Genomic DNA, 24,777 nt, shown 5'->3' on the forward strand with positions numbered 1-24,777 from the left:
GCGGGCGGCGGGGCAGCGCCGCACCTGCCTGCTGCGCCCCGCAGCCCCCGGACAGCCGCCGCAGGAAGGTAGGGCGGGCTCCGGGCCACCCCGGATCCCTGCGAGGGGCTGAGGGTGAGAGGGCACCCGGGGCGGAGATGGGGCTGGCACCTGAGAAGGGGCGGCCGGGAGGGCGGTGGTGAAGCGAGGTGGTGTGGTGTGATATCGACTTCTTGGGAAGTGGTCAGACGACTTTTTGAGCAGTGCTGCTCAGCTGCAGGGAAGCGGGAGTGTGCTGGAGCGGGGCTGTACATGGTGAGAGCAGGGTCTGAGAAAGTGACAGTGGTCCCGAGTCACCAGGAGGGCTTCGCAGGCTGTTGCATCCCGAACAGGATCAAACTTGGGCAAAGACCATTGCCCTTGGCGTTCTCGGCGTCTGAGTGCCATTGCATTCACAAAAGGCCATCAAGAAATGGTTCCAAGACCTGGTCTGCGTGAAAAGGAGCGAGTTAGTGAATGATCTGCTAAATCTGCAATTAGGTTCCTACGTGGCAATGACTGTAAAGCCTTTTGAGGGAGTGAGGGCCGTCATTAAGATCTGAAGTTCAGCAAGAGTGAGGAGTGCCAGTGACATTTTCTCCTCCCGGCCAGCTGCGTGTGTGGCCAGTAGCGGGATGTTGCCTTCTTCAATGATCTCTGTGTCGTCCTTGATTTTGGCAGATGCCACGCTCTCAGGAACTACTTAGAGATTCAGATAATTCTTTTGTGGAGTTTTCTTCTCGGTCTTTCAGGGGGAGAAGAGCCAGCTTCGAGGGCAGTGAAGTAGTTTATCATGTCCTTTGGGGTCCAAATGTCAGGGTGCAGTAGGTCTGTGCAGATGGTCCGTGCAGAGATGTGCAGGTTTTTAAAGAAGCTGGAATTATCATGAGGAGGAGAACATGGGATTTTGCTAGAGATAAGACCACCTTTGTGGTCAAAGTAAATAACTATTTCTGATCTTTGCCCCGACAAGGATAAAACCAGTTTTCTGTGGAATGGCTAAGGCTTGTCCTTACTGCCTTGATGAAAAGACTACTTGCTAACATCCAACCCACATCTGACCAGATGCCCTGTGATCTCTCACAGGTCATGCATGTGGTCTCAGCTGCAAATCTGCTTTCTCTTCTTTGCCTGTTCCACTCAAGTAATCAATTTTTTATTTCACATGGAGATGGACAATGAACTCATGTATAGATTGACTTCTAGGTTTGACTCATCTTCTGTGGGAAACTATGATACAAAAAAATAAACTACTACTTTCTGCCTCTGCTTTCTTGAAATGTTTAGAAAAAACTAGATAATCCTTCACCATGCTTCCTTCACCACTGGCGGTGATGAGGACAACATTGCCACATATTTGTTCAGAATAATAACTATGTGGTGTTCTTTTGTGCTGTGGTATTGATACCACTTTGAGGTACTTAGGTCTTGAACCATCATTTTGTGACTTTGGTTGTTGATGCTCTGTTACTTGGCATTATCTTAAAGCACAACTTTTAAGTGATTCTAATTATGGAAGAATTTCAGCATTAATGGAGAAAAAAAGGCTGTAATCCTGTGGATTCAGAGAGTTTCTTGAAAATATGCTAAGAATGGCATCAAAAAACAAGAGGCAAAAGTAAAACACATCCTAATTTAGTTAATGATTTTCGAGGAAATCCTAGTCGGGAAGTAGAGGAGAGGCTGCTCATTTTATCTGAGAACTGGCAGCACCTTGTGGTGTTGGAAAGCTCAAGGCTCTGGAAAGCCCAAGTGTATTTTGGTGCATCTCCAGGTGAAATGTGTGAAAGAAACATCACTGCTGTGGTTTGTGGTGTTGGGCATGTTGCTGCTGAGGTCTCATTTGAATCCCTCTAGTTAAGTCAAAGGAAAAATATTAGTATATATAATAGAGGGTGGAGTTGTTGCCAGGGTAGGTTTGAGACCATGAAGTGCCTTCTGTATTCAGCTATTTGACTTGAATGTGTGGTTTCAGGCTAAGTAAAATCTGCTAAAACATTTGGGGTTTGGGGATAGCAGGACTCAACTCAGAAATGGAGTTGTTAAATAAAAATATAGAGGAAAAAGTAATGGTAAAGTGAAGGTCTGCCATTTTTTCATGAGAAGAATCACAATAGCTAAAAAAATAAAATAATGGATAATTTGCAATTTCGTTTTTGTTTTTTGGGTTTTTTTTATTAGGAAACATGGTATTCCACATCAGACTATTGTATGACAAGATGGGGGCATTTACCAAAACAGGCTGCTTAAATTTGTGGTCCATGGCTTCTAGCAGCAGCTCTGGAGAAAGGTGTCAGGGTGCAAGGGCCTCCAGTGTGGTGTACTGCTGAGTGTAAATCTTGCACAGATCTCTGCTATGTTGGGTTGGGACTGCTTTCTGCTGTGGCTTTAATGTGTTTTCAGTGTCTTCTGTCTGTCCATAAATTATTGTCAGTCCATTTCTAAAGCCTGCAGAAGCTTTCAGGTATGGGAGTTTTTTCTCTCCTGCTGTTTATGGGGATGGTGTTGAGCTATGTTGGGATGTGTGATGGCAGCAAGGAAAAATCAGTGAGGCCAAACTTTGTTCTGTTTTCCTAGTGCCTCTAGGTTATAATTCTGCTCACACTTACATCACTGAATTAATGCAGAAGACTGATGAACAAAGTGTTTCCATAGATGAAGTTGAATATCCTACTTTGTGGCTGTATAAAAAAACATAAATTGCAAAAGCACACAAGGAAATTATTTGGTGGCTGCTTTGAATCACTTTAAAATTTCCTGTAGCAGGGTTGTGTTATTTATTTCCCAAGCACAACTGCAGTCATCAGCCAACACCAGCACCACCAAAAGGGGAAAAAAAAAGACACAGGATGGGAAAGATAGAGACTTGTCCATAAATGGTCCCTAAGTCTGCAGGAAATTGTCTGTGCTTTTCCTGACCACTGGTGAGGCTCTGTCAGCAGAGACCATGGCAATGCAGCAGATGGGAAGGTTTGACCACCAAGGTTCCAAGCGCCTGTTTGTCCCTTAAGATGCATATATAAAAAACATTAGATGAAAGCAGCAGGGAATAAATTAATTTAGCTATGCGACATCTCTGGGAACTGCTGGAGCTGCCTGTTGTGGTGTTTTAGGGAGCTGTGCTGCTCCCAGCTGTTTTGCTCCTGTTTGAGCCTACCAAAGAGCAGATGCTGCTGCTCTTGCTGACAAATAACAAGCGAGATTTGGCACTGACAGCTTATGATGGTCCTCTGAAGAATCAGAAGTTTTGTTGTGCTGCACGAGTAAAGCAAATGGAAGTTCATAATCCCACTTAAAGCTGCATTGTTACTAATAAAATTATGTTTTTAAACTGTGATTCTACGCTTTACTCATTTTAAGCACTGATCTGGTAACATATGCAGCAGATTGAAAACTCCAGCTACATGGAAACACACAGGTTCTGCCAGGTGTACCTGCTCCTGCAATAGATATTAGCAGGGTGTGCATCCACAGAGCTGAGGACAAGAGGTGTGTTTTAAAAGGTTATTCCAGGGTGCCATGGCAAAAGAAAAAAAAATATTGCATTTGGAATTTGAAGTAACAGCAGATTCCTGTCACAATAATTGCAATAACAAGGTTATGTTGGCTCTTGTGCACTGAATTTGGGAGGAGCCCTCTTCAAGAGTCTGGTTGAGAAAAGCTGGAATTCCTTGCCTTCTGGGCAGATTTATTTCCATGGAGGTGGGAAGTGTGGTACACTGCCAAACTTAACCTGATGTTATTTTGGATGCTCTTTCATGTTATATCTAGGAATAGAAAAGTATTTACCTTCAGTGATTAAAAGCAAAGAATAAGATTTTGCTGCTGGGCCCATGTGTATTTTGCTTGGGATTATAACATATTTTAAAACATGATGTAATATTGCCTAAGACCACAAACTTTTGAGATTATATTTTTTTAGGTGTTGCTTTCACTTGTATACATTTGTCTTTTGATTCATTATCAATGCTAATTGTTTTTTGCTGTTTCTTGTTGGATTGAAGGTTCTAGTTTTCTTTAAATAGGAACTATTTCCAAGAGGTTACTGCTTCTCTGCAGTAATGACTGATAACAGTCTCATCTTAAATTGTCTGCAAACTATTTTGGAGTGATATCTTTGAAATTATGTGGAATAACACATGTTTGCCACTTACTAATACAGCAGGCTCTTAAGAACTTCATTTGATTTAGCATTACACTATTGCTAACATTTTGCTTAAATTTACATTTGGGCTTTAACTTTAGAATGACAATGCCATTTACACTTGTGTCAGTGGTATGTAGGGCTTATGCCAAGAGTCCTTTATAATTCTAGAAATTTGGTTTATAAAATGTATCAGATGTTTTCATTGCCTAATTGCATGCAGAGTGTTTTCAAGCTAGCTTCACATCTTTAAAAGCATAGTAATTTTTGGGTCCTGCTTTTATAGGAAGTTACTCTAAGTCTTGATGAGGAAGAGCCGAAATTCTTGGAGAAAACTTGGTTATTCTGAAATTAAATTGATCCGTCTGTCTTTCTGAAGTTAAATTTATCCATCTGTCTTTCCACATCCCATGGTGTAATAGCCTGTCTGTTTTGGATTGAGATTTAACTTTTATAGGTTTGTTGATTCTGTGTGCCTGGAGCAATGATTTAACATTACCCCAGAGTTTGACACGGCAGGGCTTTGGGAGCTGTGAAGGGAGTTCCATCAGGCTGCCTTTGCAGGAGTGGATTTGCCCTGGCTGGGACAAACCAAAGGATTGAGTTAAAGTGGCTTCTTGGATCTCCAAAGGTTATTCCAGCCCCTCCACCTGTGTCCCAGCGTGATGAGCTGCGCAGTGCTGTTCCCTAAGTGCTGTATTGAGGAGTGAGTTACATCCTGGCTTTGATGGATGCGAGTGGCACGTGGGATGCTGCTGCAGAGGAGTGCAAAGCTGAAGAGCTGGATATTGGTTCCTTGGAGTGTGCTCCTTTTGGGCACCTTTTTTAATAACAGGTAGACAAACTGAAAAGAGTTTCATTCAGAGGAAAAAGGTATTATGAGGTGCAGGAAGGCAAGCCTGCAGGGAAAGCCCGAAGTACTTGTTTTGAATAGGGAAAAGTAGGTTTTGAGGGAATGTTCTGAGACTCTTCCAACTACAAAAAATAATTTTTTTGGAGGTCATAATGACCGATTGTTCCCTAGATCCACTTGAAGTAGGACAAGAAGTAACTGGCTTCATTTTCAGGCAAGATATTAGGAAAATCTTTTAACTCTGCAGTTGGTAAGGAATGGAAAGGCTCCTTAGAAAAATGTGAACTGTGGGTGTCACACAGGGAAGGTCTAGGAATGTTTTCCATTGTGCTTCAGGGCAACCTCCTGAGGTCCCTCTGGCTACATTTACCTGCTCTGCAATTAGAGAAGCAATCTGGCAGATACAATGTGATTAGCCAAACTGGAATTTAGCCTGAACAATGATCTAACATCAATAGAATAAAAAGAGGTAATGTGGCCTTTTAAGACTATAATAAGCAATCTTTGCCCTGGCTTAATACCTCACTAGAGAGACCAGACCCCACCATAACTGTTCTGTGTGATGACTTAGTGGACCCCAGAGGAAGGGACACTAATTGACAACTTTTTTTCCCTCCAGCACTTGGAGGTCTCTTAGCAAATATAAACCAACCCAAAGTTGCTTATTTGGTAAGAATAGCACAAGATAGGAGCTTGTGGCTTCGATCTGTTAGTACCTGGGGAACAGCCTTGGTTTGTTTTTGCTCAAATATTCAGGCTAATAGCACTGACTGAGTGAGGTTATTGTCTTTGGAAGAAAAGAATAAGCTTTTATTGAAAGCAGTTTTCATCAGCTGATAACCAAATCTGGGGAGCATCAGCCAGCTCTGCCAGTAAACAGGGGCAGCTAAGGTACCAGAAATTACCCAAACACAGGAATCCTTCTCCAAGTAGTCAAGCAATAGCAATACTGGGCTTTTATTGTATTTTAACTGCAGATGAAATGTGTTTATAGTATACCGTAAAGAGGAAATGGTGATGTTTTTTCTGACAATGATGTCACTTGCAAGCTTGTGAGGTAAATGATTACTAAGTATAAACTCGATTCTTACACACTTTTTATTACCTGAAATAGTTCTCTCTTCATGAATTTTTGAGAAGCAGATGGGGAATATTATTCTTCAGGAAGCCATTACAGTGTTATGAGACTATATCCAATAGCAGAGATTTCTTTCAAAACCTTTCAAATACCTGCTTATGGCTTTCTTTTGGCATATAAGGACAAGAGAAGTTTTTCTAGGTAGCTGTGGCACAGAAGAAAATAAATCTAGGTATTTAAGCCTTCTCTTCTAAGGGACCCAAGGATTGAGGTGGTAATTTATTCTGCAGATACCTTGCTCTCTGGGGCCATTACAGTTGTGCTATCGTTTCCTTGAACCCAGAGAGACAGTTCATGGCCTTGTACAAAATGGGAATCCTTTATAATTCTGCTGTAGCAGATCAGGAAAAAAAGTGTTCCTGTTTGCTGTCTTCAGCTGAAACTGTTTCATGGGACTGCTCTGGGGGCAAGTGACCTGAACTGCCCAGTAGCAGCAGCATGGTTAGTGCCAAAAATGATCTTTTGTCACATTTCATGTTTTGAAATAAGAAGTGAGGACAGTTTTGAGGACACACAGCTTTCCTTGCTCAAGCAGCTCTCAAGGTGGCCAATCTTTCCACATTCTTTTCTAAAATTTCCTTTTGTGGAGAGAAAATTCTGCTGAATATCCCTGGGGTTTTTACTTTACATCTCCAACCTTTATCTGCCTTCTTACGAGACAAGTGTTTTTAACTTCATTGCTAGTAAGGTTTTCATCCCAGTTAGTTCAGTCAGTTCACATCAACATTTACTCAGCCAGCCAGGCAGTTAACAGAGACATGTGTGCTTGGGGGCTGCATGGATGCCACTGGATCCAGTGGATCCACATGGATGCCAGCATGCCAGATATCTCTCTCATGCCACTTTCACTGAGCTGTGGGCACAGTTCAGACCAAGGTGCAGTTGGGGGATCTTTGGTGTGAGCCCAGAGCAAAACTCCAGCGGCTCCTGACAAGGGCTGAAAGAAATCCTGTGGTGAAGAACAAAACCCTCTCACAGCTGCCTTGCAGACTTGTGCAGACAGTGTGATGAGTGCATCATCACTTTTTACAAAACATATGTAGAATTTGGAGATTTAGGTATCCTTAGGGAGGGATCTCCAGCCTTTGCTCAAGCAATCTGGTTTGGATGTGGTAGATCAGGCTGTCCTGCAGCCTGGCAGTGATGGCTGCCACTTGTGGCACAGATTAAAGATTTGACATGTGAGAAAGTTTGTGTGAACCACCACTAATCTTTGATGGCATCCACAACACAGCCCACTCTTATTGCTTGTTCTAATATTAACTTTGAGCTGTGTTTGTCTTGGACTGTTCAGTGCTCCAGAGCTGTGTGCGGTGGATGTGAGTCATTTCATCAACTTGAGTGCTTTTGTAGATAGAAGATATGCACCAAGATACTTTTGTGCATGATGAAATGCTGTTGTCCAGAGCCCTTCTGTGTTTGTTAGTCTAAGATCAAATGACCTGCAGTTCAGTGGAACAACTATAAAAAAAGGGAAAAAAGATGTGATTCAATTTTTCTTTCAGTTGTGGTATACAGCATATGTATAATGAAATCTCTATGCATACACTTACCCTAATGCTGTTTTTTTTAGTGTTTTTGCCTACAAAAGTGACTGAGTGACATGCTGCCCTGTTTTGAGCTAGCCAATCTCTCAGGGTGATAGAAACCATGTGCACAAATGGACCAATGGCTAGGGTAACATATGAAAGCCATGCTTTTGAACTCAGTCTCAGGGCAGCAGCTGGGTGAATTTCCACAGAAGATGGTGGAAATGTTCCCAGCTGTTTATGCTAAGTGGAAGGGCTTGGATTTTCAATGACATTGTGTGGTCTCCCCATCTGGTCTTCTCTTTCATTTTCAGTAGTCTTGGTTGAATGTGCCATCAAGCTCAGGTGCCCCCAGGAGAGGCTCTGGCTGCAAATGCTCATGAACTGCACTGTCAGAGAATGGGTGAATGGGGTATCCTGTGGTCCTTGCTGATCCCTTGAACAGCACAAGCCCTGGGTGTGGTTCTGGGGGAACCCCTTGGTGATTATTTTGCTTTCTTACTGATCTTCTGCAACATTTAAAAACTAGTACTGTATTTTATGTCAACTCTGACACATGTATAAATAAAATAAATAAACGTTTTCTTGTGTCTTTGTGTGATGATAAATATAGTAGTTCCAGCAGCTATTAGAAGACAGAAATCTTGCTTCTCACCAAAGTGTTCTCCATTTGCTTTGCAGACTGGAACAAAATGGCTTTGCAGAGTTCTTTGAAAATCAGAACGGAATTGTTGTGGCTTTGCAAATCCCAGATCCAGGGTACTTGTGAGAAACATCATTCCTGCTGCCACCTCTCCCCATCGTGCAGTGGAGGCTTCTCTTGTCTCTGGCAATGTAGGACTAGGAGGACTCTGCAGTGGGACATTGGCTTTTGAAGTCTCTTGGGACTGTCAGGTCAAGCCAGCTGCTTCAGATTTTATATGGAGAACCTCTGGCTTTATGTACTTGTGGAAGAAAGCTAACCAACGGCTCATTTAACAAGTGACCCACTGAAGTTTACTTTGGGTTCCACTTTCTGACCGATTTCAGATGTGCTGGGAGTTCTCCTGGCAGAGACAGAATTCTGGGTTCTTTCCAGGACTGACCTTGTGGCTTCTACAAACTGAAGGAATTGAAACCTCTGCCCTTCTTGGCATGTGGAAGACAAATTTGTAGGCTTTGAGAGCTTAGCAAGGAAACACCTACAAGACCCCGTTAGACACCTTGTCTGTCTTAGGGATATTGCTAAAAATACATTCTTGCTATTAGTTTTGATGAAGTAGGGTCACTTTTTGAGTGTGTGTGTGTGTGTGACATGTTGGTCCGCTGGGGAAAATCAGGTAAAATTGTCAGAGAGGCAAATATCTGCAACGTTCCAGGGGCTGTACCTGGTTAGGAAAGGTGTTCATTTGAAAATGATTTTAGAACCAGCAAACATTAACATCACAGAGTTGCTGTTGCTTCTTTGTCCTCCCCCACTTGGCCTCATCCCTCCCCAGCCTTCTTCCTCATTCGTCTCCTAGCAGCTAGCTTAGTCAAATAATCAACTGGGAGCTTCAAAGCCCCTTTTTTAGCATCCTCTTTCATATTTCACAAAGAGGCACTGTTTGAAATGCTAGGGGGAAGAGATGGTAATGTCTATTGATATGGCATGTAATGTTAGAAAATATCTGCCACTTAGAAGCCTAAAAATGATAGGAATCAGTTCCAAATCTTTCCTGCTCCCTGCAGAGTGGACAGCAGTAGTAGAGAAGTGAGATTTATCCAATAGACAAACACCACAGGCTAGGAGCTGTCTGAAAAAAACCAATTTTTTTGGTACTGGTGCCCTGTATATTTTTGGGCTTTTCTCATGGTTGTTCTGCAGCACTGAAACTTTCAAAGAAGCAGACTTGTGTTTCATCCTGAATAGGGCGAAGCAACAACATTGTGTTCCTTTTCCCTCCCTCTTTTGAGAGAATTAAACAAGAAGCAATTATGTGTCAATTGCTTGCTGCTGAGCTGATGTGTTTCTTCTTCGTTAGATGTCTTGATTAATGGTTTGATCTTGCAATTATTATTCATTATGAAATCTGTGGGAATTCTGGGTGCATCATAAGTTCAGGGTCAAACCATGTAGTTTTTCAGTACTTTATCTGTATAATGCTCAGAATTAGTGATAAAACATTGGAAAATATCCTTGATTGAAGAAGATGGTACATATTTGCCCATGCCCATCCTCTATGGGATTATGATGCTTGGTTCTATACTTGTCTTGAACAAAAAATATTTCAAATTTGTGTGCTTTGAAATGAGCTTTTTTTTTTCTTCTCTACAGATTGGAAAATAATTAGTACTTAGTTTTGTACTTAAAGTCATAACAATTTGTAAGCTGGCTGTTGTTCCCTTTCTAGACAGAGGGAACTACTTGCCCAACACAGTTTTATTTTATTTGGAAGACTTTTACATAGCTCTAGACTAAGGGCACTAATCCATAACCGTATTAAAAAAAACAGGGAATATGTTTTAAGCTAGAATACATTCCGTTCAGTGAAACTCCATTATCTGATGTTTTTATGAAATAAGGAGTTAAAGAAGAGAAAAGTGAAGTTTGGCTTTTTGAATCTTCCCTGGCTATCCAGTAAAACACAGTTCAACCAAGTGAACTGATGGTGGGTTGAAGGAACAGTACCCTCACTAGCTGTTGTAAATCCTGTCTATCTTACCTTAGGGTTTTACAGTCTGAAATCCAAGTACCTGTAGAAGTTACTCAGCCTTTTGGTTTACCCATGGATTAGAGTTGATTTTACTTGCTTTATGAGATTATAGATGTATAGTGACAACTACTGCCCTCTCCTGCTCCCTGGGCACAGAGGGTTGTCCTGGTACTTCCCCAGGAGGGGAAGATGAAGAGGATTTTCTGATTCTTTGTATTTCCATTTAGTCTAGAAGGTGTGGTGGACCATTTCTGTTTAGACATTTGCATTCCACTTGGATGATAGAGGAGGCTGCACAAGTGTGAAATGCTCTTATTTGTGTGAAAGCATTGGTTTTACTCTAAAGCACCTTATTTTTCCCCAGTTCCTAGCCCCAGGCAGAGGTTCTGAAGTGAGTGGATGGGCTGCCAGAGGCATCCCTATATGTAAATCAGAGTTAGAGTGCTGGAACTTACACAAAATAAACTCAGCTTATCTGGCTAGCTGAGTATTTACTGATGAATTCTGTTTATTGTATTCTATGGTTTAAATATTGCAGTAAAGTCAACCTAGAGGAAAATAGCTTTTTTCCCATATTGTATGGATTATGACATCTCCGTATTTCTCAGCCAGAGCACTTCAACTAAAGCAGTTATGGATACAGGCTGAAACCACAGTCTTGCTTCTGCTTAGCAGAAACTGAATTTGACAAGCAGTGACCAGTAGTTGCTGTATCTGTTTCTTGCTGTTATCCTTAAGTGTTGGCAAAGGCATATGGGCACTGGAAAGAATTCAGCTGATTGAGCTGCCTAAGCAGTTTTGAGAATTTACTTCCATAAATTTCAATCTGTTCTGGCTCCTGGTTTTATCTCCATTAGATATATTATCATGCTGTCAGCCTCTGGATAGCACTGGAATGCTGCTGCCCGATTTATTTATTTTATTTTAGAGCCATAGTGAAGAAATTGTACTTGGCTATTTTCAAAGCTGTCTCTTAGAGTAAAATCAATTTCTCTTTTAATAAATGTGTATTTTTCCCATATGTTGCTGGGATTCCCAGTGGCAGAGCTGTTAGTCTTTGGTGACCTTTGAATGTCTGAGGAGAGGTTCCCCAGTGCAGCACTGCCCTTTCCTACCTCTGCAGCCCCCAGATCCTTTGGCTGCAGTGGATTTATCCCTCCGAAGTAGTGAGGAGTAGTAGTTATGCTGTGTCAATTATGAATGAGATGTAATGCTTTCTGAATTCATAAATACCTACAAATTAATATTTTGGCAGGTCTTCTGAAACCCTGCTTCCTATGAGTCCCAAACCTGCACTCAGGGCGATGGTGAATTTACAGGGGTGTCCACAGTGGCTAATGTAAACCTGGCACGTGAGTTCCCAATACCCTTCCCTGGGGAATTCAAGGTTACTATTTGAATTCATTGGAGCATTAGTCACGTAAATTCCCCAACAGATCTGGCTTCCTCATTTTAATTTTGGAAGCTGCTCTTTATTTCCCCAAATCGATTTCTTGATTCTCAAAGTGATGTAAATTCTGTCACTTGTAGTCAGTGGTGGGCATCCATTTTTTTTTTTTTCTGTGGCTGCTTTTCTTATGAGAAGAGCATTATTTAAGGGAAAAGACACAAACCTGAAAGTAGAGTTGGAGGGAGCTTGAGTGTGGGCTTTATGTGTGAAACGCAGAACCTCCCAGGGCATCCAAGTTGTTGGTGTTTTGCATGCAGGTCGCTAGTGCAGCTCGCCTGCAGGTAAGGGCAGCAGTTCCCCCCAGAGCAGTAATTTGTATTCGTGTGGCTCAATTTCACACCTCAGATGGGAAATGAGAGGCAAAAGGAGCAGAAAATAAACATCGGTGTTAACAAAAGGAAAGCAGAGGTGAAATGCTTGGTGATTGCTGCCTTTTCAAGGGTTGTTATGTATTCATGTTCAGACTGATTTGCTCTGCAAGAGTAGACTCTTGGTTTCAATCACCATACAGTGACTCAAAGCTTTTCTAATGAGAATTGAAATCAGAAAATAGTTTTCTTCGTTTCAGTGTAAAACTTCACCTTTTTCTCTTTTCCCTGTTAAGCCTAAGAGTTTTACTTACTGGTGAAAACTGCAGCCTTGTGAAGCAAGTGCTGATAAACTGCTTTTAAGTGGAGCCCTCTGGGTGATGTTTGGAGCTTCCTAAGTTGACTCTTGCCGCACTCACATCCTGCTCCCAGGCAGACAAATGTGTGCTGCACTGCAGAGACTTGGAAAAGATGATGCACAGAGGGTGAGGAGCTAGGGGAGACTTAAGTGCATCCTAGACATTCCCTCTTCCATAAAATAAAACACACAACTCCAGACATAGAATTCTCCATATACAGATCATGTTGGAAATCCATTTAAATTTAAGACACACACTCATTAGTGCAGAAAACACTCTTACCATGGGACTAGTTTCCATAGGCAGGATTTACTTTCCTGAGCACCCTTCCTGCGTGGGAAAGCTGGACTGTATTTGTGACACGTTGCTTGCTTATCTTGGCACAAAGCTATTGTTCCTCAGCCTATTGTTCCAACATCAAATCTTTGGATAATCATGGCCTGGATCCTCCTGGAAGACACGTTAAAACATGCTGAGGACAGGGAATTGTTTAGGCACAGCCAACATGGCTACATCTGAACTGGAAAGATATTGATGTGATGGATGAACTGATAGATGGGTAAGAAGCTGGTTATAGTCAGTGGCTCAGTGTCTAAAGGACAACCAGTAACAAGTGGTGTCCATCAAGGGTCTGTACTAGGGGTAATACTATTTATTCTGGGCAACCTGACCTAGTGTAATGTGTGCCCCACTGAAGTGGGTTTGTACTGGGTGATATTTACAGGTCCTTTCCAACCCAGAGCATTCTGTGATTCTGTAACACACTGCAGATTTTTTAGCTTGAGTTTGCCTGTGAGAGGGACTCCCTTTGTGGCCTGCTCCTTGCACTGCACCAGTGCTCAACTGCATGCAGAGGACAGAGCAATCCAGCGGTGTCTGGGTATGGAGAAGGCTTGTGTGCATGTGTGTGGTTGTGTCAGAGATGTCTCTGTCTTAGATCAACTCAGAAAAGTAGAAACATGGAGATATAGAAGGATTTCCTGTATTAATTTTTTATTTTTTATTTTTTTAATTTTTTCCCCCCAGTTTATCATGTGCAATGTGTGGAAGTTTCACTGTTGGAATGGAAATTCTCAGTTTAAGTGGCTGCAGGACTAGGTGTCAGCTGCTTTTCCCTGTGATTCCCTCAATGCCTGATGCCTCAGAGGGAACCCACCGCTTTTCTCTTGGTACAAGCACACACATGGAGAGGGGGAGTGTATTAGCAAGTTTTGCAGTATGGTTTCTTGAGAGAAAACCTCATATGTTTAAGAAAGCCAAACTGCAAAGAATAAAAGAAAATAATAGTAATATGAGAGAGAAAAGAAAGGAAAGAAACAGTTCAGATGTGTAGGGATGGAAGATCTATAAAGCCAGTTGTGTTGGAAATTCACTCAAAGCTTTAAATATGAGTCAGTCACTTTGTAAGCCTGTGTTTTAAATTACAGCTTACTGAATTTATGTGTGTCCCTGCTACTCCTAAATTAAGGACGTAAGGTAGCAGGTTTTTATGAATGTGTCTTGTGAGCCCTCGTGGTGCTGGTTACATTTAGCTAAAGGGGACTGTATGAATTGACCTTTCTCAAGGAGGTCTGTGCCAAAGCTGAAGGCATACTTGTTCCTTCCTACTGATACCTCTGCTTTGGGGTGGAGTTTGTTTTACTTGTGCCACATACTGCTGCTCCAAATGTAAAACATTTGGAATTGCTCAACCCTGCTGAAGAATGAAGTGCAGCTGAATGTTGCTTTAGGCTCACAGCTGAAAGAGTAGGCTCAGCCCCCTAAAATGCATGTTTTTCTGGAGCATGGGGTGTGTGAATGTCTGGTCTGGGGGTTCTCTTCTGTGATGTTGAGTCTGTGGTGTGAGTGCTCCTGAGCCCATCCTTCAGGCTTCCTTTGCAGTCATGGAGAGACATGGACTTTTCCAGTGCTTGACTCACCTTACATATTTTACGTGTCTACTCTCTAGTGGGATGAATCATTCCCTTAAAGATCCTGTCTGCCTCATCTGTCCTGTCAAATAACTTAGCTCCCCAGCCCACTGTGGCAGCTTCGTTGATGGCTGGCTGCAAGCACGAGTGTTTCTTCCCTCCTGGCTCTCCCAGCTAATTGCCTCTGAAACGAAATGTGGGCGTTCTCGAGGGACTCCTTACTGCTGGAGCTGCTCTGTGCTGTCAGCAAGAGGAGCAGGGTGCCAGGTTTGGCTGCTTCACCCTCAGCAGCCCTCCCTGTGCCCTTAGCAGGCTTCGCGTGTCCCGCGTTGGCGCCTTCTGCAAAGCCAGGGCTTGTGTGGGCTGCAGCACACAGCTTTTGCTGTTTAGGGTACTTCTGAATTGAGGGGAAAACCCCAAACAGTAAGACCACAACAACCTAATAGGTTTAGGGCCTCAGGTGCTTGAGAGGGACCACAAATGAAATTGTGTCCAAGCTCTGTAAGTCGTATTTGGGGACAATCTGTTCTCACAAGGGCAAGCCTTCAGGGGTACAGTCTAATAAATTTGCCATGTAGATGTCTGAAGTTTTGCGATCTGAATCTGAAACCCATACATTGCCTTTCAAACTGATAAAACCCCTGCAAAACTTCAGCCATGAGAAGGTTCTGTTCTGCTGAGTGTGGCTGTACACGGGGTACAAACAGAATAATTGAAGATGTGTATGTCATTTGTTTCTATGGCTAGCAAATATTTATGGTTCTTGATGGAATTTATTGCCGCAAATGATGTACATGGACATTTGATCTTGCCTCAGATGTAAAAAATTAAATTGTTGCACGATTTAATCAGAGGATTTGCTTAAGACATCTGTGTATATATTGACAAGTCTTTAGTTTCTTCTTTGGAAGTAACAGACTGCTTGGCAGGGCAATGGAATTCCCGAATTTTTGTTTACAAAAATGGCTAATATGTTTATGTATTTTAATTGGATGCTAAAAAGGAAGGAGATTAAAAGGGGGAGAAAACAACTACTGAGTTTAAAAATATGGAAATTTATGAAAGGCTTACTAATTCCCTTTCAAATGCAAGCAGAAGGGAAGGAAGACATTGTTTTTTTTTTAATTACTGCACTAAAACTAGAATTGGTCTGGAAAGAATTTAAAGATTTTTGTTTAAGTTTAGGCTGGAAAAACCAAACATTTGTCAGAAGTACAATTTTAGACCTGCTGGTTTGCGAGCCCTTTGCACATTTTGATTTAAATTTTATATTGATATTTCAGATTTCTAGGGCAGATTTTAAATGACAATCCTTTAAAAGTATATCACATATATACTAGAGGTTATCAAAGGATTATCAAATGACTATCACAGATGGCTATGAGGGAAAAAAACAAATCTAGGAAAAAGTGGTCTCCAGAGAGAAGTCTCTGCAGATTACTGTCAGATTGGTCTGAAGGAAACATTAGTCCTTATCCTTAAGTCTGAAGTACCTGGAAGAAAAATCAGACCTTCAAGTGCGTCCTAGTTTTCCTGACAAAGTAATGGCATTGTTTTAAGATTTTCTTTTCTCTGTGGTTATCTCATGTGGTGAAAATTTAGGCACCACTCTGAATAACAGTTTCTGGAAACCCATTACCCTTCAGGAGTAGCTGAAGTCAGTGACTGAGCAGTGTTTGTGATAAAGTCTTCCTGAAGATTAATTTTTTTCTTGCAATGTTAATTTCAAGCAATATACAGAGGGATAGTTCAAGATATTGAGTATATTTTTTAAGAGGCATTGTAACTTTCCAGGTACTGTTATCTCTTTATATTGTGCAATATGGATATGGTGATGATAGGGAAACACAGTCATGGTGTCTGGTTGGATGAGTCCTTAGGGAGAGAGCACACCCATGGTGATAGGTAAAAATGCAGATTGTCTGAACCCATTTTCTGGCTCCTCCTGGGCAGCCCTGGGGAGGTCTGCCTGAATTTCATATCCAGAGCTGTATAATCTGGGCTGTAGTAGCTCCTCTGCTTCTCTTGCTGCAAAGCCCTCTATGAAAGGAGCTGCTCCTCAGGCTGTTTGTTCAGCAGCCACAGAGACCTGCTCTCAGTCATTCTAGAGATTTCCACGATACAGATGAGAAAATCCAAATCATGATGCCACAGTCAGGTTAGCTCTGAGTAAATAAAATTGCAAAGGCAAGAGAGGAGAAACCTCCTGTCGCTAAAGGACACAAAATGATTCACGCGAGCGCTCTCAGTGTCAGAACAAAACTCAGTCCTTTTATTATTTGACTCCAGTATTTATAGATTCTTGACAATGAGCAGGGACTGGATTATTAAGTTACCACCTTCCCAAGCACACTGGTCATGCGAAATGTCCCTCAAAAGATGTTTCTTAGAAGGAATGTAATAAACAACTTATGTTTACAGGATTCCATGGGAAAGTAACTAAAACTATGAAAACATTATCAGAAGGCTTCAATTTTCAGGGCGACACCTCCTCAAATAAGGATCCTTTTTTTATCAGGGATAAACCTGATTTTCACAAAGCATCTGTAGAGTTTATTTGAGAAAGCTTACATGGAAACACTATGATCCAGGCTGAAAATTACCTGGAAAATGATAAACAAGGGCTGCCAATGTACCTATGGAACAGCTCCTTCAGGAGGATATTTTGTATTCCTGAACGTACCTAAAAGGCATCACTGACATTTGTAACCCTCTGGGGGGGTGCACCTGGTCTGAGAGATGTGTTGGATTTTCACCCCCATCTATTGTCTGTGAATCTTATTGTAAGGCAGCTATTGAGGTACCCTGTAGGGGTGTTTAGGAGGTTTTAGGCACAGGACTCTCTTGAGTGTTCATTAGTGAATGGAAATAGGCTGTAGCTTCCTAAGGAGCCAGGGCCCAAGTGTGAAGTTTGGGAAGCTATCCAAAAGCATTGCCATCAAACAGGAGCCTCGGGGGTCTGATCTCTGTCACAAAAGTAGTGTTTAGGTACTGCTCCTAAATTTAAAGAATTATACAAAAGCTTGATCTCTTTCTGTTTTTCCTTTTTTCGCCCCCTATTTTTTAGTGAAACTGCATTGGTAAGTCATTGAGGTTTTTATTTCATTTTCATGTGTTTATCAATAGTTTGGAGTCAGTGGGAAGGCAGTTTATGTCTTTGGGATTTTAAGAACCCGAGAGTAAGCTGCAGTGGCTCTTGGACATTGCACTCTGCTGAAAAAGAACCTCATTCATGTGGTTCATTATTGAGATTTTTTTTTCTTCCCTGTCAACTCTGTACAGAAGGAATTCTCGCTGAATAGTCCACAATGGCCACCCTGCAATTCCTCTACTTAATGAGCTACCTCTCACACAAATAGATTTCAGAATGACTGGGCACAGATGTATGGGTATCTGTTGTTTTGTATTTTTGTTTGTTTGTTTTGGTTTTTTGTTTGGTTGGTTTTTTGTTGTTTGTTTTGGTTTTTCCTATTCTTTTCCCCCTGAAAACGATTGTCAGTCTTCATTTTCATTTCAGCTTTCAAGCCTGTTGAAACAGCAGCATTCCTGTCATTGCAAATGTTATTCAGGCGTGTGAACTGTGACTCATTCTGAAAGATTACACGCATTTCCCTCCCTGGTGTGCACCTATCCTCCTGCTGTTCCCTGTTTGCAGGCTGCCTGCTGCAAGCAGAGGTCAGGGGGACATGCTGCCGCAGAGCTGCCTTGCTAGCTTGCTTCCAGGCTCATGCTGTGCAGAGTATGGGAGTCAAAGGTTGCTGCAGGCAGGAAGTTTCAGGTTGAGAAATGTTACTTTTGTCTGCTTCTAGGGGAGAAAAAATAAAATCTCGATATCCTTTTCAGCATCTCTTTACAGTTAAAAAAAAAATACACAAAACCCATAGCAAATCTGAAAAATAACCCCTGAAGGAACAATAAACCTCATACAGACCTCCTGGCTCACATTCACTGTAGACTGTGTTTATTTACGCTGCAAAAATATCAATTCATGATACCAGCTCAAGGCAGCAGCCATCTGGTCTGGTGGTCCTCTTTAATAATCTTTTCTAATTTTACCTTCTCTTTGCTGCATTCCTCTCTGGCATCAGAGGATCCCTGCTGTCACTGTACTGGCTCTTCTTGTGCCACAGACCAGTCCTGTCTGGGGGCTCAGTGCCTCACCTCACTTGTCTGCCTCCATCCTCTCCAGCTAATTGCTATCTCCTACAAGTTTTCCAGGGCTTCATCTGAAATACAGTCCTGTGGGAATCCTGAGTGGGGTTTCTGATTGTGTTTTATTGAATGCCAGCATGAGCCTTTGCAGGATGTTATAGATACATATTATCAGCTTTTTGCAAATATTAAAATGAATGTTATATGTATAAAGTTAGAAAACTTTGTTATATTAATATAGTTCCTTCTATTTCTGTTATTGATGAAACTTAGAAATAGTAGTATAATAGATGTATATTGATATATGTTGAGCTATGGCATAATATTAAAGCAAAAACTATTTTTATTTGTATAACCCAGAGACTGAAAAAGATAGAGACCCCCCTCCATTCTAAGATTATCTTGTCCAGATGAGGACAGCAGTGACCAGAGCTCTGGGGGAGGAATTTATTGCATTTCTGTTATCAGAGAATGTAAAACTCGGTGGAGCCAAGAAGATTGATTTATAGAGAAGGGGGCAAGTCAAAAACTAAACAAAGAAACATCCAAAACTTAAGTAGATTGTTTGAATCATGTATGAGAATTTATGAATATGTAGTAGGGTTCTGCTTTTAAGGAACAATCCTTTGTTAGTAAGGTGTGCTCTCTTGGCTGAATGCAGAGACACCCTGCCGTATCTGTATACTTTATTTTTATCTCCTAATTGTCTTTCTGTTAAACTTTTAAATTCTATATAAACATATGTGAAGCTCGTTTCTCACAAGGAGAAACCCCATCCTGTCTATTATGGAAGCTCAGTTAATTGAGGATGATTAAAGGGAAGCTTGATACTACCTGCCCAACCGTAGAAGTGAGTTACGGCACCTGAAGATGAAAAGCCATGAGGAATCAATCTTGATTTAGTACAGCTTAACACCGTGCTTGTATTTTTATCTACTTGAGGGCAAGAGATGACAAGCCTAAACTTCCCGGCATGACAGCGGGCAGAATTTGGAGAAGGTGGCGCAGATGGGAGCGCAGAGCGCTGTTGCTCTGCAAGCATGTGTCTGAAAGACCTTTTCTGTCCCGCTCTGTCTATGTGGGAAGTGTTTCTGGAAAAGCTGACAGGATCCCCGAGGTTCAGAGCTGAGGGAGCACCCACCAAAGCTACTTTCTTGGGGCTGTGAAAATGAGGAGTGGTAGGGCTTACAAGCAGCCACACTTACATTTTTTCAGGGAAACAAAGGACTCTGGTATACCTGTCAGGCAAGCATGGGAGAGGACCAGGACTTTTCTCAAAGCCTACAAGAAGCTTGTTTTTCAATAAAATCTAGATCTTAAAAAAGAAAACAGGTTGCTTGCAGGGGTTACCTTTGGTGATTAGTGTTTGCAATCCAGATTCTTGTTCCAGTGGACATTCAAGCAGAGAAACCTGATGGATATGAAATTAAAATGATATCACTGTTTTCAGATGTTTTGCTGTACGATTTGGTTATTTAGATCTTGCTTTTCTTTATGCATTTCTCACAGCTTACTTGGGTGTCCTAGGATAACTGGGTTAACACATGTATCCTGGATGAGGAACACTTTCTGCATTACCTACACCTGCTTCCAAAGCTGATCATTATAAATCATATTTAGATGCTTTTTCACTGTTATCGAAACCTTGCTTTATTCTGAAATGTTTTTCATGTGTACACAAGTCCCCAGAAACTCTTTTAGTTTGAAATGAAATCTCCTTAGTCTATTAGCCCTTGTCATTTATGCTTGCACTGCCTTTAAGGTGTTTTTTGGTTTGCTTTGTTTTACAGACTGTAAGATGGCACATTGAACTACAACCATGGGCAAGTCCAACCCCTTCCCTCAACTATGAGGCCTCAAGGTTCCTAAAATACATTAGCACTACTCAGGTAGGTTTTTTGTTTCAGTCTCCATTTAGAAAACACTTTGCCTGGCGCAGATTGTTCCCTCGTATCTAAGGAATTAACCTCACACCAAACTTTTTGAAACGGATTTATTTCTAAAGTTGCTTAACCTAGCACTGATGGTCAACACAAATATAAAGGTCAAAATACAGGTTAGAAAGAATGCATTATTTCTATGTTATTTATTTCCAAATGGGTTTGTGTCCTGACCAGAGTATTATATGATTGAAATTCTAGATGTGGTGTTTCTCTCTCGCTTTCTCTCCCCTCTCAGATGGAAAAATACAGAGCACTCTGTATCAAGGGAGTGTATTCAACCACTCCACCTCTCAATAATAATATGATAACCAGGCTCATTTTACTTCAAAAGGAGGTATTTGAGGTTCCCAGTAAAATGAGAACATGGCATCAGACCTTAACTTAGACAAGTTGTTTCAATGATCCCAATAGAATAATGATATTTTCAAAACAAAAACGATGACCATGGAAATTAGTGGGTTTATATGCTTTTTAAAATATGGCATTTCCAAAAACAGATTGTTTTGATGGATACTTCCAGCATTCAGCATACATGGAAATTGGGCCATCATGTCTTAACAGAGGCATCACTTATGCATTACAACATTTGCATGTGCATTTCCTGTAATAAAAAAATGGAAAAGGTGCTGGATGCTCACAATTCCAACAGGGCAGCTGCGTTTGGTACCCAGGTCTGCCAGCAATTGACCCTTGAATACAGAGTTGACAGCATCATTACTTACACTGAAGAACAGCAAAAAGCCCCAGGTGCCAACATCACTGAAATGTCATTCATGTATGAAATTCTTTGTTAATGCAGTGCTTTCAAGGCTGAGATTAATTTGAAACACCTCTATAAAAGAGGATAGCAGGGTGTTCATGTATTTTCCAGCTTGTGGGTACCCCTGGCTAAATTTTCAATAAAATGTCATCTCTGCTGCCACTCATGCCAGCACTGAGAGGGCAGGGCGCGAGGTGATGCATGAGGGGGCAGCAAGAGATGTGTGTAGAACTGCTTGTTTTGTTGTACAGAAGTTTAGACTGTGGCAGATGTATTAAGTTTGAAGGCATCTTTCATCTCAGTGACTTAATAAACAGTGGCAGATGCTGCTAAACTCCACTAGTTGGGTCAAAGACTACAAGGACACCAATTAACAGAGAGTTTATTCCTTTTGACACACTCAGCGAGAAGTTTCATTCCCAGAGTAACTGACCCTGGTTGGGGGAATAAGCATAAGTGAAGACAAAAAAGGAGAGGAATCCTGGCCTGGCAAATGTTACAAGATGAATAACTGGTGGGATAACAGCATGACTGGTATGAGCACTTCTGAAAATAGCATCCTGCTTATGTAGATAAGCATGGGATGTCATTTTCCTTGTTTGCTGAGCAATTGTCTACTAATTACTGTGCCTAAGTTCAGCCCCATGCCATTAGCGTAGAATGGCTCAAGCTGCTGGAGCAGGAAGGTGCCATGTCATCAGGGTCAAGGTGTGGCCAGAAAAAGCATTTTCAGTGCTAGTATTTCATGATCAGGAGAAGCATCTTTCTCGTGCTGTTGTTTGTATGATAGGAGTGAGCAGAAGCCCAGGACAGGATGTGAGCTCAGTGCATCAGTAAATCAAGCAACAGACTGATGATGGTGCTGAAGGCAGGTTCAGGGTTTTATTTTCACTTGGATTTTTAATTTTTTTTTTTTTTAAATTTTTATTGTTGTTTTTTAGGGTTTTTTTGATAGCAAGAGCTATTCAGTAGCAAGAGCTGTTAAAATTGCTTCAAACTCTGTTGTAATTGCTCATAATGCCATGAGTCAATTAAGTGGCAGCATTGCAGAATCTTAGTTTGCTGTAGAGAGTACATTATTCTTCTTTGTCTTAAATTAGTACTTATTATTGCAGTGCCTTTTATTCCTTGATTGTTATGTGACTGAAGGGAAATGTGTGGTGGGGTGCAGTGCAAATCATTGCTTAAACTTAGTGAATCCTGGGAACAGCATGAAGAGATGCTGTATTTGCTTTTATGAATTTTCCATGGGAATTATGAGCCAAGTAGGAGCAGGGACATGGTGATGCAGTGTGTAGCTCTTTCAATGTAAAGCTCTAGGTAATGACCTTTCAGAGCATACACTTTTGAAAGAATGAGAGCTTTATTTACTTATTATAAGGTACATGGTGGAGAGTGCCTGACACATTAAAGATTGGGTTCCAGGTTTTACTCTCACCCCTGTATAAAATTGTTTCATTTCTGTGGTTCCAGGTGGGACTAGAGGTCTGCCTTTAGTTTGGCTAAGACTGAGAACTGAGCCTATGCTGTCTGCTATAGATGAAGGAAAGCAAGATGAGAACAGTCTGTTCAGGACTGATATTTAACCTGGTTTTGTCCTTTCCACCATTTTAGTTGCTGCCTTTCTGACGGTGCAGAAAGCAGCCGTGCATCTAGAGCTGGTACTGAGCCCAAAGAACAACTTTTCATCATGATGGCTCAGCTAGATTCCTGCAGCTCTTCTCAGTCTTTGCTTTCTTATCTGCATGATTGCAACCTGTGCCCTGCAACCCCTGACTGATGGCTGGGCTGCGTGGTTTGAGAAGCCCTTCAAGAACAAACTGTGGATGCTAATGCTGGTGCAGAGCACTTTTCTGGGCAGAAGTAGCCAGAGCTTTGGTGCTTCCTTCTGCTTCCCCTTGCCTCTTAATCACTGCTATGGTGAGAGCCATACAAATTGTACCAGCTCTTCATCGTCTGCTGCGCTCTAGCTCCTGTGTTCTGGAAAGGGTGCAGCACTCTCCAGCTCTGTGCCTGCCTTTTCCAGAGTGGATTTGGAGGAAGAAGGTGGAGTGGAATGTGGTGGCCTGAGCTGCAGGATGGACAGACAGAGCTCCTCTGTAGGGTGTCACTCACAGGGCCATGACTTTGCTGGCTCGGTCACTGTGGGTCTGGCTGCTCTGGGCTGCTGCTCAGCTGCTGGCAAAGCTGACTTCACCCCTCAGTGATTTTTGACATGTCCAGGTTTCTGATGAAACCAGTGCATTTTCAGTCTTTGCTTTCTTGGTCTGTATAAGGGCTTTGATTTAGGGTGTTCCTCCCTGAAGGGTCTCTACCTCTTCTTTTGCAGGGTTTTTATCCTGGCTTTAGACTCCAGATGTCCAAGCCAGCTCAGCATAGACCCACATGCTATGATTCCTCTGTTTAGTTAGCACTTGCCTAAATCCCTTTGTTGTTGGAGAGGGCATGTGTTGGGGTAATGATTAAGTCCCTTCTGGAGCTGAGATCCAGGACATTCTGGGTAAGGTGCACATTGCAGAGACATTACAACTTCGTAATTACAGTCTTGATTTTAACATTATTCAGGATACAGAATCCACTCCAAGGTCTGAAAAGAAAAAAAAAAAAATCAAACATGTAATTGCTGAAACATCTTTTCCTCATGGAAAAAAAAAGAATTTGGGTATAGTACTAATGCTTAATTATTTGCTTTTCAAACTGCATTGCTCTCTGGGGAATCATGTAAGCCTTAAATTTCACCATGCGGAACAGACAAACAAGGGAAAAAAATATCATCAAATCTTTGTAGCTATGTATCAGACTGCCAATAAGACTTAATTTAAACCAATGAACGTTTTTCTCTTTTCTACTTCTCCCCCAGAGGGCAAATTAAAAACAAATTAAAAGTCCTGTCTTAAAATTAAATATCCTTTGATTTCAACAGATTTCATGTGAACACATGAACCTGAACAGCTTGAAGGGGTACTCTGAAACCGCAAAAAAGCCTTGGTCAATCTGTCTTGATGAGAGGTTTAGCCTCATCCATCGAATCAGAAACAAGCAGTGTCGTCTCTATTCACTTGGGTAAGTGCTCTCTTTAAAAGAAAATAAAATGTTTCATGGCAAGTAGCTTCAGAAAGCCCTAGAAATACCACACAGGCTGCAGCAAGGTTATCTGCTAAAATATAAACTTTGTTCAGGTGTGTTTATCATGTGTTGATGTGCTTCTTTAAACTTCAGTTTTAGGGAAAATACCTTTCTCCATGAGGGTCTTTATTTTCCTTTGCCTTTCTAATATTGGTATGAAAACAAATTGCTTGATGGTTGAGTTGTGAGTGGTAGTTCATGTAGAGGAAGATGGAAATCAAAGAGGTAAGCTGAGACGCCTACAGCGTCTTCCTTGAGCAGAGATGACTTGCATAACTGCCAAGGATTTCAGCAGGATTGCTTACAAAATTCCATTAACTACCTCTGGGACAAAACAGTACATCTCCATATGAGAGTGTGTTTGCTCAACACTTCAGGGGTGACATGTGCCAAAGTGATAGTGATAAAGTCA

General features: G+C 41.6%; 1 protein-coding gene across 1 annotated transcript in view; it reads left to right on the forward strand.

Moving 5' to 3' along the window:
• Positions 1-8,363: 8,363 nt before the first annotated feature.
• METTL24 (methyltransferase like 24) overlaps positions 8,364-24,777 on the forward strand; it is a 37,560-nt gene continuing 21,146 nt past the window's right edge. The window contains exons 1-3 of the mRNA XM_033512841.1: positions 8,364-13,033; positions 20,327-20,425; positions 24,163-24,302. Of these exons, the coding sequence (XP_033368732.1) occupies positions 24,178-24,302 (125 nt within the window). The 5' untranslated portion in view covers positions 8,364-13,033; positions 20,327-20,425; positions 24,163-24,177. The remainder of the gene's footprint in view (positions 13,034-20,326; positions 20,426-24,162; positions 24,303-24,777) is intronic.

The sequence above is a fragment of the Parus major genome, chromosome 3, assembly GCF_001522545.3.
Source record: "Parus major isolate Abel chromosome 3, Parus_major1.1, whole genome shotgun sequence".
Classification (NCBI taxonomy): domain Eukaryota; kingdom Metazoa; phylum Chordata; class Aves; order Passeriformes; family Paridae; genus Parus; species Parus major.